A 17,413-nucleotide genomic window follows, 5' to 3' on the forward strand; every position below is an offset into this window, starting at 1 on the left:
AGGCTGGCACGTGGAAGATGAACAAACTTTGTGCCAACTTGAGTTTTAATCCATCTTCTTATGTTGATTATTCATAAATTCTAGATATTTTGCCTTTTTGTTTTTTGCCTTCTAGGGAAATTATTTCAGCTTTGTGGCTTTTCTAGACATTTCATCCTTGCAGTCTCCCCCATCATCAGTCCCACACATGTTCTCATGCCTGTGTTCCTCCCCCGTCCCCAGGCCTGTGAAGGACGGGTCAGCCACCAGAGTGGACGCCGTCTGCACCTACCACTCTGAGCTCACGAGCACAGGGCTGGAGAGAGAGCAGCTGTACAGGGAGCTGAGCCATGAGACCCACGGTGTCACCCGGCTGGGCCCCTTCACGCTGGACAGGGACAGCCTTCACGTCAATGGTGAGGCTGTGCCGCCGTGGGGGCCCCTTGCAGGCTGTGTGCCCCGGGCTCATGGCGCACATTCTGGACCTCTTGTCCTCTGGGGTGTGGGGAGGGTATCAGCTCGTCCCAAACCGGCCTACAGCTTCAGTTGTTTCCCTCAGGAAGAGACACACATTCACAGATTTTCCAGGGATGTGTTGAGAGACCAGACACTCAGAGGAGGGGCTTGGGTACAGATGGCAGAGGGATGAAGGTGACAGATGTCCTGATAGAGAAATTCTTCCCTGAGCTCTAGTGACATTCTTGGGGGTTTGTCTATAGGACCTTCATTTTGAGGGTGCTCCAAAACTACTGCTTAAATAGACTCATAGAACTCAATGGGTCTCAGGTTCTTGACATTTTCTCCCAACCCCCATCCCTACAACTCCTCACCTTCTCTCCCTCTCTCTCTGCAGGTTACACCCACCAGGCCCTGACCTCCACCCCCAGCGGTGAGTAGTCATTTGGGTCCCATTGTTGCTTTGCCTGAGGGCCCATCCCTCCTCTCTGCTGTCCTTGCCACACTTCTCTAGGGAAAGAAGAAGTCAGAAAACTTCAGATTTTCCACACCTTCACTGTCCTGCTCAGAAAAGAGAAGCCAGGCACAGGCTTGAGCACAAACAGGGGGAAGGTCTGATGGTGCCATGATGGGCCCTGTTTGGCAGGAGAAGCCCTCACCCACCATATTTGACTCACTGTGTTTTCCTTCCAGCTGCTGTGACCTCCACCATCCTCCCAGCAACTTCAGGGACCCCAGTTCCCGTCTCCATCGGTAGGGGCTTCCTCTGTGTAACTTCCCAGTGAAGAGCCATGCCCATTTCTTCATTCACTCAATAAGTATTCATTTAGCACTCACTGCACAGAAGGCCCTGGTAATGCAGAAGCAAACGGAATGGGAAGGGGCCTAGTCTTTGATTGGCTTTCAAAAGCACCAAAGACAGACAATGAGGACTTGAGGGTATAAATGGGTATTGAATTAAGATCAGAATGGCCTTGGGTGAATTCTGCAGGTGCGTGTGGGGGCGGGGGCTTCATTCTCTAGGCTCTTTAGTTCTCATTCCCAGGAAACCAGGGAACCGCCTGAGCTCTGTGTGTGCCTAGAAGTGCTCTCTTACAGGTCCTAGTCAGGGATTTGGGCAGATTCTGGTTGCAGTGAGGGCTGACTTTCTACTCCTGGGTTCCCACTGGTTCATGGTAGGCTTTGATAAGACCCACGGCCCCTAGTGCGGGTCCTAGATGAGCTGTCCTTACCTCTGTGTTACTCAGAACTATTGTACTCGACAGTTAGGACCTCCTGAAGGCATTCAGACCCCGGGTCTCTCAGGCCAGAAAAGCGGCCACTGTAGGTGGGATCTGCCTGTGGTCCCCGGTGGGGGCGTTAGGAGCACAGGCTCTGGGACCTCAGCGCCTGCCATTTAGAGATTGTGTGACGTGGGGCAAGTTATTCAACCTCCCTTGGGCTTAGTTTTTACCTCTGTAAAATGAAGATTACTATCTTCCTGGCTCAAGGCTTAAATGAGTTAAAATGTAAGTAAAGCACTTGAAACAGGCCCTTACCTATAAAAACACAATGTGCTTTTTCAAATAAAATTTCAAATCAATAAGTAAGTAGATCTCATAGAAGCAACTTGGGTGAAATTTTTAAAAAAAAGAAAAAAGAAAAGCCCTCAGGAAAAGAAGCTATCTGCCTGGAATGTTAGCGAAGTGGAGGGTGCCTGGTGTTTGCTTTCTGCTTTAGGGTGAGCTCACTTCCAAGTGCAGCTAGTCCTGCTTGTCCTCAGTGCCCCTCAGCTCCTGCTGCTGTCGGGATCTCCTCCCTGTCAAGCGTCTGGTGTCGGGACAGGATACCCCTCCCCACTGCTCACTGAGCTTGGGGTGGGCTCATTGGGCATCTCTCCCTCCTCCACTGCAGCCACTGTCCCTGCCCTGGTGCCATTCACTCTCAACTTCACTGTCACTAACTTGCACTATGAGGAGGACATGGGTCGCCTTGGTTCCTGGAAGTTCAACACCACGGAGAGAGTTCTGCAGGGCCTGGTGAGAGCTTCGCCCATTTCACACCTGCCCCAGCCCTGAGGCTGGCTCACCTAATCCCTGCCACACCTGTGGAAGCTGACCCTGGTTCACCCCACTCTTGCCCCAACCACCAATGCAAGTCCTGCCCACCTACCGGAGTCACACCTGGGGAAGAAGATTCCACCCACCTCACCTTTGTCTCCATAGCTACAAGCCCCACCCACTGATGCCAGCCGTATTCGTCACACTTCTGCCCTGCCCCATCCACTCACTTCCCTCTCTTTCCTCTACAGCTCAGAACCTTATTCAAGAAAAGCAGTGTGGGCCCCCTCTATATGGGCTGCAGACTGACCATGCTAAGGTAAGACCTTGGAATAGCTAGTCAGGGCAGCCTCATGTGCTCCTAGGCCTGAAGAGATTGGTCCCATTGCTTCCTGCCCTCCTTGTCCAGGTCCCCACCAGAGATGGATTTCAGGATCAGTGCCTCTTCTGATGGCACCTCCCCATCAGCTGTCCCCAGATTCTGCAGATCCCGTCAGCAGGATTGGACCCCTAACCTAATCATCCTTCCTAATTCCCTCCTCCCTCCCTTTGACCATCGCAGCATTTCCTTTAGGTTTTCCGTTCTGTCCCCAGGATTTTCTCAAGCCAAATATGTCTGTTTCACTTGCTTTAATCCCAAATCCCAATCTACACATCTCAAGTATGAGCTCTCTTGCCCCTATGCCTTGAAGATGTAGGTTTCTGCCTTGCAGTTTAATACTAATTCTCTCACCCACTGAGCCTGCTCAAAGGCCCAGGCTGGCCAGAAGTCGGTGAGCTCAGAGAATCTGTCTGACTCCTCAGCTCTCTGACAGTCTCCTCATTTTCATGGCCCTTCCTGTCCTGCCCCCAGGGATATTAGGACCTCTTCCTAGGAACTCACTTCATTTTTTTTGTCATCCCCCTTAACCATCCCCCCCAGGCCCAGGAGGGATGGGACAGCCACTGGAGTGGATGTCGTCTGCACACACCGCTCTGACCCTGGGGGCCCCAGGCTGGACAGCGAGCGGCTGTACTGGGAGCTGAGCCGGCTGACCCAAAGTGCCACCAAGTTGGGTCCCTACACCCTGGACCAGGACAGCCTCTACGTCAATGGTGAGGGGCCACCGTGTTTCCTTGCATCTCAGCAGGGCTCACATTCTCCTTCATTTTTCCTTCTCCTTCATCTTTCCCCTCCTCACCTTATCATTCTTCACCCGTGCAGGTTACACCCACCAGACTCGGACAACCACCCCCAGCAGTGAGTATTCTGAGGTTTAGAAGTCTCTACAACCCTATGAGTCTCAGCCTTTAGGGATGGGAGAGACCAGGAGCCCACTGCCTCCACGCCTCCTCACCCCTACTCCATCCCCAGCCTCCAGTGAACAGGGACCAGCACCCAAGAAATTCCCAGGCATGGCCACCTCCTCTCTGGAATCTCCAAGGTGATGGGATGGTTCCCCACCCCAAGCTTGTGGCTTTTTTTCTCTCCAGCGTCCATGGTGGCCACAGTGTCCGCAGGGATCCCGACGCCTTCCCCCAGGCCCACAGGTAGGCCTTCTCTTCTCTGAAGACGCTCCCAGTCACTCCCATTGGGCTCTAGTCACAGGACATGGAGGAGGGGCGGAGGAGGTGGTGTCACTCCAGAGAGACCAAGGCTGACTCTGAGAGTGTGGCAGGGCTACCCAGGCCCCTGCAGATTTCTTGAACACCAGCCCCACCCCCAGTCCTAAGCCACTCCCTGTAACCTGTTTCTGAAACTGTAGGTAAACCCCTAATTCTAAATCACCCCACAAACCTTGGAAGAATGGAAAGCAGAACCTCCCACTGAGAATAGAGTTGCCCAGTGGCCACTTCACCAAAGCCGGATCAGTAAAGACCCATTCCTCAGTTTACCTAATTAACCAACAGCTTGTTTTGAGTAATGTCTTTTCTGAATACATTGAATAGATATGACTTTATTCTTCTTATAATGCCTTTTTGAATCTTTTCCTTGCAAACATATATGGTTGACCCTCGAGCAACACGAGTTTGAACTGCACAAGTCCACTTACCCGTGAACTTTTTTCAGGAAGTACCTGCACTGTTTTTCCTCCGCGGCTGAGAGCCCACAGATGTGGGGGGCCAACTCCGTGTGTCAGCTGACCTACACTGTTTCATGCGGGGACCTGTGCATCCGTGGGTTTGGGTGGCCTCACGGGGTCCTGGGACCAATCCCTCCAGATACCAAGGGCCAACTTCAGTTTTGGGGGGTTCAAAAGTTACATGCAGTTTTTGAGTGCAGGGGGTCAGCACCCCTAAACCCCGCATTGTTCACTTATAGTGAACTGTGTAGTCTCTCTGGCTATAGCCAACGCATACAGTTGTTTCATTTTAGCAGCACATTGAGGAATGTGTAGTTTATTGAAGTCTGGGGACCATGAGGTTGTTTCTCCAGAGTTTCATGAGTGTTTTGTGTGTGTGTGTCCCATCCCCCAACTTTTTACAGCGAGAACTGACAAACTGAAACAGTGGTTCCAGAAGCCCCTGTGCCTCTGGCCCAGCTGTTGGCGTTCTGTTTGCTGCACATCATTCGGCTCTAACCTGACGCAGGTGTCCCCAGCCTGTGCTCTGCCAAGTCACACCGTGGAAATCACGGGGCTGATGCAAAAACTGGGGCCGGGGCTCAACACTCAAAAACCTTGTCAGCGGCATAAAAAAATAGGAATCTAATAAAACAGAAGTTTTTACATATGTTGAGTGGTTCAGAAATATATAAATACTACCAAAACTATAGCTCTTTACCTTGAACAAGGTTATGGCATGGGGATCACTCCTGAGGAGAGAAAGGCCAGGGAGCACACAGGGGACGGGGGGATTGGGGAGGAGGCTCTGAGCCGAGGGGATGTCACTTGGCTGCCCAGCGGGGAATCCCTGGGTTCACCAACTCTGAAGGGCAGCAGCAGCTTAGGAGGGTTACAGGCACCGGGCTTATCATGTTCATGGTCATCAGGTGCTGGGTGCAGTTTCGCAGGATCTGCCAAGCAGGCAGGCTCGAAATGGCTTAAATGTGCTTGTCTGGGCTACGCTTAAAACAACTGGACATGTAAACATTGGAGCTAATGGATCCCAGCCTGCTCTGAGAAAATACATGACCTAGAGGCTGATATACAGGCACCACTTTTGGGTCAGTAACGGAGCATACTGGCCCCATCATCTCCACTTTCTCTATGTGGCCAAAGTTGGGACCCATTAAAATAGAATGCACTGCTGCCTGCACCCCCACCCCATCCATCTCCAGCCTCAGAGACAAACAGGAAATGATACCCATATAAAGCTCTGGGCATGGGACCCTCCCTCTCACATCAGGCTGATGGGGTCTCTGGAGCAGGCAGAGGTTGTTCCAATGACCCTTTGCCCCACATCTGGCCCAACACTGACACAGGGTGTGGCCTCTCCTCCCTCTCCCCACTGCAGCTCCTGGCCCTGCCCTGGTGCCCTTCACCCTCAACTTCACCATCACCAACCTGCACCACACAGAAGACATGCAGCCAGGCTCTGCGAAGTTCAACTCCACCGAGTCACTTCTACAATATCTGGTGAGAGCCCTGCTACCCATTTGTCTTCCCAAACTCCGACCCACCTCTCGTTGCTACAGTTTTGGAGACTATGAGGGCTAGGGAGGTAGGCAGTTTGAGCTTCAAGTACAAGCGATGTGAATTTGGAGTAGTGATTAGTCTTGTGATACTGTTTCCTCATATTGTCTCATATTGTAAAACTGAGACAATGAAACTGCTTATCCCACAAGGTCCTTTTGAGAAATAAATGTGGTATGAGGAGGTTAGAGAGCTATTGTTTTCTTTTAAAATATTGTGTTTTGTATGATGATTCATTTTATACTTATTTTGTATCCACCCACTCTTTCCTCCTCAGCTCAAGCCCTTGTTCACCAACAGCAGCATCGGGTCACTCTACACTGGCTGCAGACTGGCCACACTACGGTGAGACCTCCTCTTTGTCTTGCCTTTGGAGGTATAGTGGGTGTTGGCTGGTTGGTCTGGCCAGGGCCTAGACTGAGCTAAGGAGAGCCAGGTGCCTAGAGCACACAATTTAAAGAGATGCTCCCCTTCAGGTGCTAACCCTATGCTTGCACAATGCTGAGAGTTAGCACAGCTGGGCACCGTGCTTGCCTCCAGCCCCTCCCAGCCCTAGTGCTGGTGCTGGGCCCTGCCCACTCGAGATCATCCAAGCAGACAGCCAGATCTGCAAGATCTGAACACGACATACACGACTGCCCTTCTGCTTAGAAGAGCATGGACAGCAAACAGCATGCCAGCAGGGCAGCAGTGGGCATTTCTTTTTTGCATGAAAGCTCTTGGCAGTTGAAGGGCTATTCTTTTGGCATTCCAGGTGACAGCCCACGTGCAAAGAAACGAAACACCAATGGACAGGCCCTGGAGTCACCCTGGCTTAGATGTCCCATGTGCCACAGGGGGGCCAGTAAACCTTGTAATAGTTCTGCCCAGTTAACAGTGTCACCCCACACCTACGGGAGCCCAAAACTACAACTTCCTGCTGGGTACTGATGTCTGTCCATTTAAGATCCCCCCAGAAAAGATGCAGGTCATCTATCAGCAGTCATTTTCACTACCAGCAGCATCGCCAGGCAGTGCAGCCGACATTGCACCTTTGTCAAGTTTCTAGGAAACCAGAGATGAAAGCGTCTCACCTCCAGGTCACCTCGATCCTGCTGAGGTGCAAGGGGACCCTGTTTCTCCCTGATAATGCTCTCTGGCAGTGCAACCTGCTAGACCTCCCAGGTTACCCCTTCAGGCCTAGTTTTTCCTGATGCTCAGAGAAATGGTAACACAAAAAGGTGGGCAGTGGGTGGGCATCTCTGCTATGCAATGTCTTATGATCAGATGTTAGGTGCAAAACTTGTGTTGGGCCCTGGCCTGTGTGGCTCAGTGGGTTGGACATTGTCCCACAAGCCAAAAGGTCATGGGTTCAATTCCTGGTCAGGGCACATACCCAGGTTGCGGGTTCAGTCCCAGTCGAAGTGTGTGCAAGAGGCAACTGATTGATGTTTCTCTCTCACATTGATACTTCTTTCCCTCTCTTTCTCCTTCCCTTTCCCTTTCTCTGGAATCAATAAAAGAAAAGAAAAAAAACTTGGATTGGAGCAGCCTTCTGTGAGCTGATGAGTTTCTGTCCAGAGCTGCTTGCTATCCAGTTTCCCTAAGGACTGTGGGTGCTTTGTAAATATTTGTTTAATTAAACAATTAATTAATAATGAGCACTTCTAATGTACGGGACAGGAGGGCTGCATGTTTTATATCAATCATTTCCAAATCCCATGGCATTCCAGCCAAGTCATCACAGCATCCTCCACGCTGCAGAGATGTGAGGACTGGTGAGAGAAGCCATGTGCATTATTTGAAAGAGCTACAGTTGAACTGATGGTCATCTGACTCATCCACTCTGGTCCTTTGTGGCTCAGAGATGCCCCTCGTCTTGTGAGTGGCTCAGCCTGGACCAGGAGAGCAGAGAAGCCGGCATTCACATATAAGAGGGCTGAGAAAAGAATGTGCTACCAGATGTCTCAGCCCTGTCCCCATATCCATGTCCTCTCTCCAGGCCTGAAAAGGGTGGAGCAGCCACTGGAGTTGACGCCATTTGTACCCACCGTCCTGACCCTGCAGGCCTCGCCCTGGACAGGGAACAGCTCTACTGGGAGCTGAGCCACCAGACCCACGGTGTCACCCGGCTTGGTCCCTACGTCCTGGACAGGGATCATCTCTACGTCAATGGTGAGCATCTCCTGGTGACGTGGCCCTCTGCAGCAGCAGGTGGATTCTTCTATTGATGCTCTGAGCTCCGGCCAGAGGATACACCCGTGTCTGCTTCTAGATCTCTCCGTCCTCACTCTTCCTCTCCTGTGAGGTCTACATTCCTACATTCTCCACCACTGTGTGTGATGTGTGCACCACTGTGTGCACACATCACACACAGAGAGGGGCAGAAGGGCGGAGAAAGGTTATCACAAATCTCTGTCTGTAGGGACACAAATTCTTGATGACCTCTGCTCTCCCACCAGTGGCCTGCCCCCTTCATCCCATTCTTAACAACCTTTAAAATCTTCTCTTCACTTGTATCCACTCTGCAGGTTACACCAGACCAGCTCCGACCTCCATTCCCAGTGGTAAGTGTTCAAGCCTTAGGTGGTCCCATGGCCCCACAGTGATAGGTGGGGGCAGCTCGTCCCTCCTCCCTATGGCTAAAGCCTCAATGGGAAGAAGGAAGCCTTAGGGCCCTTGTTACAGCCCCCCAACTTCTGCAACTCAGTTTGGGCATCAAGGTCAAAATATCTCTGGTACCTCTGAGGTGAAGCTGCATCATTCTCATTTCTGATGCTCCCTCCTCAGTTTCTGTGATTTCCACACCCTCCCTGGGAAACTCATCAGCTCTAATGTCCTCCAGTTCTACAGGTAAGAGCCTTCTCTCCATGTCTACTACCTTCCCACGTGTAAGCTGGTACACTTCTCAATGAGAAGCCAAGACACTATGCTTGGGCAGGTCAAGGCTAGGGGACAGTATGGGGAGGATAAATTTGGGGAGCCACACCCTCATCACAGACCAGTGCACCTCCATCCCTGTGTTTGGAGAGCTCTGTGACTTCAGGTTTTCAATTCCAGATTGAAGGTGTGGCTCCTGTTAATACACCCTTTGCTTTCGTTAAGGTTTTGTATCAGTTAGCTTCTACTATATAACAAATGAGCACCAAATCCACTGTATTAAAGCAATCATTTACTGCTGCTCAGGAGTATATAGATCAGCTCTGCAGTGTGAGTGGTCTGCACTAGGCTTCCTCGTGTGACTGCAGCCACCTGCAGGTTAGCTAGGTGACTCTGGAGCATGCCTGGCTGATGGGTGGTGTGCCCTCGTTCTCTTTCATGTGGCCTCACATCATCCAACAGACTAGCTCTGTCGGGTTCACAGGGGGCCCTAGGGTTCCCAGCAGCAGGAGAGGGCAAGCCTCAGCACACGAGTGCCTTTCAGGCCTCTGCTTGCATCACATTTCTCTCATCTCATTGTCAAAGCAAGTCATGGCCAAGCCAGAGTCAGGAGCTGGAGCAATAGGCTCCCATCTCTTGGCGGAAGGGGCTGCGGCACCACATGGCAAGCACGTGGGTGTCAGGAGGTGAAGAGTTGCTGGTCATTTTTATTGTCTACCCCAAGTGACCTGCCAGGAGACCCAGAGTGTGAGGATTGGGGGTGGGGCATCAGTTGGTGAGATCAGATCCAGCAGTGCATTCTGTAACAATTCCTGAAACTCCACCCTCTGCTAGAATCAAATAGAAAAAGTCCAGAGCAAATCCAGGACTAGTTCCCAAAGGGCAGAGACTAAAGGGGTCAACAGAGAAAGGAGGCATAAATAATAATAACAACAACAAAGTAAAAGAGCAGCATTCACCGATTGCCACATAAAGGGGACCCTCATGTATATGGTCTTCAACTCTTGCAGCTGGACACTGCCATTTGTCCATTTCAGAGAGGCATGGACTGGTTCTTCAAGGAATCAGTGTTTTTCTGAGGCCACATAGCCAGCACATACTCAGGACTCAATTTTAAGGTTTTCAAACTCTAGAGCCTGAGCTGCTGCCCTAAAATAGCTGTGTGGCCTTGGGAGAGCACCTTAATTGTCTGTCAGTTTGGGGGGTAAGTAGCAGGATGTACCCCAAGGGTGTGTCAGGATCGTATAAGACACTGGATGGAACGTGTTTAGCACAGGATGGCATAGAGTAAGCTCTTACCAAACCAGCTGTTATTATTGCTGCTGTTTTTATTGCTGCTGCTGTTGTTGTTGTTGTTACTATTACTATTATTGGTGTCATTCAGCATAAAGCTTCCTATTCTGGGAAGAGTCATTCTGAGCTCTTGCAGTAGATGTGAGTACCAGACTCACGCCCACACCCTACTGCCCCTGACCCCTAAATTTAGCTCAGACAGGGATTCAGGGTGTGACGTTCTCTCTCTCAACCTCATTGCAGTCTCTGGCCCTGCCCTGGTGCCACTCACCCTTAACTTCACCATCACCAACCTGCACTACATGAAGGACATGGAGTTTCCGGGCTCAGTGAAGTTCAACAAAATAGAGAAGATCCTGCAGTACCTGGTGAGACTCCTGCCCACCTCACTCCTGCACTGCCCACCGATGCCCTTCATGCCCACTTCTATCGGTCAGCCCGCCTCCCGTATGCCCCATGCATGTGTTTCTGCCTCCCAGTTGATACCAGCCCCCCACCTCATCCCAGCCCTGCCCCTGCCCTTCCCTACTGGTCCTTCTACTCACCTCCACTTCCTCCTTCAACAGCTCAGAGCCTTGTTTAAGAACACCAGTGTCAGCCTGCTCTACTCCAGCTGCAGACTTACCTTGCTCAGGTAAGACCACCTGAGATGTCCCAGTGAGGCACATGGAGGCTTTCTTATCTACAGTCCTCTAGAGCTGGGCTCTCCCTTCAGCCTCAGCCCTTTCCAGCTCCCCACATGCAGCAGCCACGATCCCTTCCATTCTGGCCCCTGGTCCCTACTCTGGACCTTCCCATCCTCAAGAGCCTCAAATTGCACATGTAATACTTGATAGGAACAAAATGATAAAACATAATAACCTGAAAGTATGCACCAAAGCTGTCATAAAAGATGTATCCCTGATCCTTCACAAAGAATAAACCTACAGCCTACATGCCCTCAACACACACTGCATTTATTTATTTTTTTTAATTTAATTCATTGAGGTGACATGGGTTAATAATCAAACTTACCTGTTTCAAGTATACAAGTCTGTCATGTATCATCTGTATACTGCATCGAGTGCTCACCACCCGAAGTCTAGTTGCCTTCCATCACTGCATATTTGACCCCTTTGCCCTCTTCAACCTCGCCTCTCGACCCCCTTCACTTCTGGTGACCACCATTCTGTTGTCTGTGTCTAGGACTGTTTCAGTTTCCTTACTGTTGATTGGTCTATTTAGATTTTTCAGTTCTCTGTGACCTGCTGAGGGAGGATTTTACTGCCTGTGGGCCACAGGGAGTGGGGTGGGTGATTCCCACATATGAGAGTCCTTTGTTTCCTTCTGGTGGTCTGTGGCACACTGCAACTTTAAAAAAATATTTCATTGATTTATTTTTAGAGAGAGGGGAGGGGAGGGAGAAAGAGAGGGAGCGAAACATCAATATGAGAGTGAAACATCAATCAGCTGCCTCTCCTGTGTGCCCCAGCTGGGGACTGAACCTGCAACCCAAGCATGTGTTCTCACCAGGAATCAAACCAGAGACCCCTCACTTCACCAGATAATGCCCAATCAACATAGCCACACCACTCAGGGCACACTGTGACTTTTTACACAGCTTCTGTGCCCCTGGCCCTGGGCCCAGCTTCAGTGTGTGTCAGCCACCCAGACCCAGTTGTTGTCTCTGCCCCTCTGATTTGCCCCTGTCGGTTACACCCCGACCCCTACCAGCTTTTGTGTCTGCTGAAGCCTCGGGGAGCACCAGACTGTGTGTGGCTTCTGTCTCTGTTCTCTCCCCTCCCCGCCCTATCTCCACTGTTTGCTCAGATATGCCCACCTTCCGTCGTTGTAGTGTGCCATGTTCCAGACGTGTGTGTGCTTTGAGCAGGGAATCTTTTGTTGAATTATAACAACCCAACTTGTAACTTCAAGGGGAGAAACCTGGGGGTCTACTTATGCTGCCATGCTGCTGATGTCACCCCTAAATATAAATATTTCTGAAAGCTAACACAGAGCAAGCACTTAGTATGCATCAGATACTGGGGTTCTTCATGTGTGGTCACTATTGACATTTTGAGTCAAGTAGTTCTTGTCCTAAGTGGCTGTCCTCTGCCTTGCAGGATGCTCAGTAGCATCTTGGCCTCTACCCACTAGATGCCTGTAGTATCCCAACCCCCGAAAATCTGCAGACGTTGCCAAATGTCCCCTGGGAGTGCAAATCGAGGGCTACATTTAAATGATTTCCATACATCATCTCCCAGAACCCTTTGAACATCATTAGTAATATCACCATTTTACAGATGAAACATCAGAGACTTCAGGAACTCTCCTGGGAGCCCAGAGAGGCCAAACAGTGGGACGGGATTCAAGCCCAGTCTCCTGAGAGCCCAGGCCTTTTCTCGCTAAGCTTGCTTTGCCTGATTTCTTTGTGAAGAACCAGCCATTCAGCCTCATTCACATCATCTCTGCCTTTGATCCCCAGCTCCCTTCCAGTGCGGAGGGGTGGGACTTGGCCCGAGGTCATCCAGCGATGGGGGTTTTAGAGCTTAAGTGGCCCTCTCCATTTTGACATCTTTTGGAGGGGTTAGTCTCAGTGGCCATATCCCCAAAATAACTCTCCAGACTTTCAAAAATAGAATTCAAGAAAGGATTTTCTCCCTGAAGGGGCCAACAGATAGGGAAGGAGTGAAGTCATCTTCCTTGGAGCCCAGCCTGGGTTGCTGATGCACCCACAGTGAACACGTCCTCTCCACTTCTCTGACCTGCAGTTCCACAAATTTTCTTTTCATCCACAACATTTCTTAGCCCCTCATGTGTACCAGGCTCAGTGCTCTGCTCCAAAAACTTGATGGGGGCCAAGGCATTGATTCTGCCATCAAGAAGCATGCATTATATACGTATGCAAACATGTGTATATATATTAATTACATTATTCTAAGCACAGAGTAATATCAACATGTTTAGTCCTCACATGATATACCTGGATACCATGGTTAGACCATTTCATAAATGAGAAACGGAGGCCCAGTGACACCACTGAAGTGCTGAGAGATGAGGGAAGTATAGGAGGTCAAAAACCTGAGGTGGAACCTCATCCTTGGAGAGCAGTGAGTGATGGCAGGAGCCACAGCTCTGGGCCCAGAAGCGTGTTGCAGGGAGAAGCGCTATCGTGTGGGGAAAGCAGAGTCTAAGGGGGGGGAGGATGTGCAGAGCAGAAATGCTCACCTGCAAGGAGGAAGGCAGAGAAGTAGCAAGGCAGGCCTGGGTGCTGGGACACTGGGGAGTCACGCGCAGGCAGTAGGGAGTGGAAAGTATTCAGCAAATGTCTAGCAAGGACAGACTGCCATTTGGAGTGAGAATTGGATTCTGTGCATAGAGTGGATCATAGAGGGCAGGGAGGCCAGTGAGGGGAGTCCCGGACTCAGGGGATGGGCTCTTATGGAAATGTTTTTGCAATTTGGATCAAATTCACTCAATGGTGGGTGACCCAGCATCCCAGGTCCTGTTGACAAGAGCTGCACAGCACTCTCAAAGACCTTTCGCAGATGGATCCTTGTTGTCTCTGCCCATGTCTCATCCTCCACAGGCCTGAGCGAGATGGAGCAGCCACCAGCGTGGACATCGCTTGCAACCACCGCCCTGACCCCTCAGGCCCTGGACTAGACAGAGAGCGGCTGTACTGGGAGCTAAGCCAGCTGACCCAAAGTGTCACCAAGTTGGGTCCCTACACCCTGGACCAGGACAGTCTCTGTGTCAATGGTGAGCAGTGGTACCCTCCTTTGCTGTGCTGCTGAGCCCTCATTCTCCCCCTGGATGCCTCTTTAATTCCTCCCAAACAGCCAGCACCTTCTCTCTCTCTTGCTCTCTCTCTCTCTGCAGGCTACACGCACAAGACTTCAGAAACCACCCCCAGTGGTGAGTACTGAGTGGCTTTCGGAAGCCCCCTAATACACCAGAGGTGAGAGCAACAGGCCCTGTCCCCGTATCCATCCCAGGCCTGACTCAGGGTGGGCACTCCTCTCCCTCTCCAACTGCAGCCACAGGACCACCCCCTGTGCCATTCACCCTCAACTTCACCATCACCAACCTGCACTATGTGGAGGACATGTGGCCTCCAGGCTCCTTGAAATTCAACACCACGGAGAAGTTCCTGCAGCGTCTGGTGAGAGCCATGCCATGATGCCGGACCTGCCCACCTACCCTCTGCCCAGAGTACTGATGCCAGCCCCACCCACCCCACCCTGTCCTGCTCATTGAAGCCACCTACCTGCACTCCCTCCTGCCCACCAATGACCACCTCCCTCTCCTGCCCTGTCCGTCAGTGCTAGCCCTGCCCAGGTCCCTCTTGTCCCAACCATACATGACCATCTTGCCCCTGCCCCTCAGCCCATCTATTTACTTCCCTTGTCCTCACCCACAGCTCAAGCACTTGTTCAAGAATACTAGTGTGGGCACACTCTTCTCAGGCTGCAGGCTGACCCTCCTCAGGTGAGACCTTGAATAGCCAACCAGAGCAGCCTCAGGAGCTTCCAGATCTGAGGAGTTTGTTCCGTTTCCTTCCTGCCCTCCCTGCCCATGTCCTTTGGAGAGGTGGAATTCGGGAGGTGTTTGCTCTGGACCAATGCCTCTTCTGACTGTACCTCCCTCCCCTCATCCCCACAATGGTCCCCAGATTCTGCAGAACCCATCAGCAAGACTGAGCCCCCAGCCTGGCCACCTTTCTGAATTTCCTCCTCCATCCATTTGATCAGCGAGGGCACTTCCTTTAGGTTTTTAATTCTGTTTCCAGCATTTTTCTCAAGATAGTTGTGTCCTTTCCCCTTGCTCTAATCCCAGATTCCATCTCCCTACAGGTCTCAAGTATGAGCTTTCCCATCTCCATGCCTGATAGATGCAGGTTTCTGCCTTGCAATTTACTAATAATCCTCTCACCCACTGACAGTTTCTGCCTTGCCATTTCATAATTTCCCCACCCATTGATTCTGCTCACAGTGTGAGGATGGCCAGAGTCGGTGAGCTCAGAAACACTGAGTCTGGCTTCTCAGCTCTCTGACAGCCTCTTCGTTTCTACGGCCTCTTCCTGTCCTGCCCCCAGGAATTCAGGATCCCTCCTAGACACTCACTTCATTTTTTGTCATCCCTCTTAACCTCCCTCCCCAGGCCCAGGAAGGATGGGACAGCCACTGGAGTGGATGTCGTCTGCACACACCGCCCTGGCCCTGGGGGTTCCAGGCTGGACGATGAGCGCCTCTATGGGGAGCTGAGCCGGCTGACTCGTGGTTTCACCCAGCTGGGCCCCTACACCCTGGACCAGGACAGTTTCTATGTCAATGGTGAAGGGCTGCCATCTTTGTTGAACCTCAGCTTGTCTGACATTCTCCCTTTCCATTGCCCTTTTCCCTAATCCCTCCTCCCCCTCACAGTGTTTCTCCACCTTTGCAGGTTACACCCACCAGACCCAGACCAGCACCCCCAGGAGTGAGTATTCTGAGGTTCAAGAGTCTCCTCAAGCCTGTAAGTCCCAGCCCTTAGGAACAGAGACCAGGAGCCCACTGCCTCCACCCTTCACCCCCACCTCACCTCCAGTCTGGGGTAAACGGGACCAGTATCCACAGAGCCCGGAAGTGGGCGCCTGCTCCGTGCCTCATCTCCAGAACGATGAGGTTCCCACCCAAGCACTTGGGGTGTTTACTCCCCAGTTCTGTGGTGCACGTGTCTGCAGCAGCCGTGAGGGGCTGTGTGGGAGCCAGCCTCCTCCCCACTGAGTGGCTCTGGGACAGCAGGTTTCCAGCCTAAGTTCAGGCTCTCATTGGAGCCTCACATTTCAGAGAGACCTGAGGACGCTTTTGCCTCTCTGGGGTGGGGAGGGTCTTTGTGTCTTCCAGATGAGCTCTCTTTCTTTTGATGAGTCCTAGCTCTGAGTCCAGCCGCCATCTCTCCAATAGCCAGTTTGCCTTTTTACTGAAGAATTCTCCTGTCTTTCTTTCTCACCATCTCTCCCCCTCCTTACAGGTCTCACCCATTTGGTCTCAGCTACCACCCCCAAAAGTGAGTATTTCAGATTTCTGTGTACTTGTGGCCACTGCCCTGTCCCTAAAAACAGGAGCTGCTCCACCAGCCAACCCTTCCCACCTGTTACACATGCCCCCCATCTGGTCAGAATGAGTTCGGAGGTCATGCATAGAAATGTGGTTAAACATCACCCGTCCTCCTCATTCCCCACACAACCGACTCCAGGATTAATGCTGCATAGAGACAGGGGCACGTTTTTATAACTAGAAACACCACTAACGCCACCATTCCCCTAAGGTTACAATGCACTTTGGATGTTATTCCTGCTTTTCCCCCTCAGTTCCTGTGATGTCCATACACCTCATTTCCCTGGCTCTGTCCCCCTCCAGCAGGCCCCCAGGTAGGAGGGCTCCTACTGGCACCAAAGTCATCTCTACAAAATCACTCATACTAGATCACTTCTCTCATTTCTCACTCACCTTCCCAAGGGGAACACATTCATTTCCATGAGTTTCAGGGACCCCCTAGCTACTCAGGGCCCAGCTGCTCAGAATCCAAATCCTGAGCCCAGCCCACACCACACAGCCTCTCCTGGCCCTGGGTCTACCCACCTCCTAGACATCATCTGACCCCTTGGTCTCTGACCCTAAAATCATCATCTTTTCCCAAACTTACTCTTGCTCCTCATCACCAAAGGCAGGGGCACAGGCACTGACTTTGACCTACCCTCTCGCTCACCTCCACCCATCCCCAGATCACCTCCTCTCCTTTTGGAATGGCCCACAAGTCCTTCTTTTCTCTGCATGAGCACCACTCAGCCTTCATTCAGGCCACTGGAGAGTTTTGCCAGGACGACTGCAGGTGCCTCTACTCTGAGCTCCATACAGTGGCCGCAATGTGTCTCCCGATGCACCTCTGTCCAGATAATTCCCGTCTTGCTGACCATCTTTGGATGACCACCTGCTCTGCAAATTGCACCCATACTCCTGAGCTGCATAGTCACAGCCCCCCTTCCTGGGCTCAGAGGCTCCCTCCAGTCTCACATCTATACTTCCCCAAGGCTGTAGTGCAAGCACTTCAAGGTTCTTGAGTACAGCTGCTCTGTCTTCCTGTGGAGCTCCTGTCACCTATTACTTGTGTTTTTGGTGACACAAGAAACGATGTTTCCTTTGGGAAGCT

At 51.5% G+C, this 17,413-nt stretch overlaps 1 protein-coding gene across 1 annotated transcript in view; it reads left to right on the plus strand.

Annotated features, from left to right (window-relative positions):
• The window catches only part of MUC16 (mucin 16, cell surface associated), a 60,312-nt gene that overhangs the window by 22,165 nt on the left and 20,734 nt on the right, over positions 1 to 17,413 (plus strand). Inside the window, exons 20-41 of the mRNA XM_045831007.1 lie at positions 223 to 395; positions 833 to 868; positions 1,129 to 1,188; positions 2,329 to 2,453; positions 2,726 to 2,793; positions 3,397 to 3,569; positions 3,679 to 3,714; positions 3,948 to 4,004; positions 5,910 to 6,031; positions 6,366 to 6,433; positions 8,070 to 8,242; positions 8,599 to 8,634; positions 8,858 to 8,920; positions 10,484 to 10,608; positions 10,807 to 10,874; positions 13,809 to 13,981; positions 14,102 to 14,137; positions 14,260 to 14,384; positions 14,643 to 14,710; positions 15,383 to 15,555; positions 15,665 to 15,700; positions 16,235 to 16,270. Coding sequence (XP_045686963.1) covers positions 223 to 395; positions 833 to 868; positions 1,129 to 1,188; positions 2,329 to 2,453; positions 2,726 to 2,793; positions 3,397 to 3,569; positions 3,679 to 3,714; positions 3,948 to 4,004; positions 5,910 to 6,031; positions 6,366 to 6,433; positions 8,070 to 8,242; positions 8,599 to 8,634; positions 8,858 to 8,920; positions 10,484 to 10,608; positions 10,807 to 10,874; positions 13,809 to 13,981; positions 14,102 to 14,137; positions 14,260 to 14,384; positions 14,643 to 14,710; positions 15,383 to 15,555; positions 15,665 to 15,700; positions 16,235 to 16,270 — 2,030 coding nt within the window. The remainder of the gene's footprint in view (positions 1 to 222; positions 396 to 832; positions 869 to 1,128; positions 1,189 to 2,328; positions 2,454 to 2,725; positions 2,794 to 3,396; positions 3,570 to 3,678; positions 3,715 to 3,947; positions 4,005 to 5,909; positions 6,032 to 6,365; positions 6,434 to 8,069; positions 8,243 to 8,598; positions 8,635 to 8,857; positions 8,921 to 10,483; positions 10,609 to 10,806; positions 10,875 to 13,808; positions 13,982 to 14,101; positions 14,138 to 14,259; positions 14,385 to 14,642; positions 14,711 to 15,382; positions 15,556 to 15,664; positions 15,701 to 16,234; positions 16,271 to 17,413) is intronic.

This window comes from Phyllostomus hastatus, unplaced genomic scaffold (assembly GCF_019186645.2).
Source record: "Phyllostomus hastatus isolate PE091 unplaced genomic scaffold, TTU_PhHast_1.1 phas_contig_159, whole genome shotgun sequence".
NCBI classification, from domain to species: domain Eukaryota; kingdom Metazoa; phylum Chordata; class Mammalia; order Chiroptera; family Phyllostomidae; genus Phyllostomus; species Phyllostomus hastatus.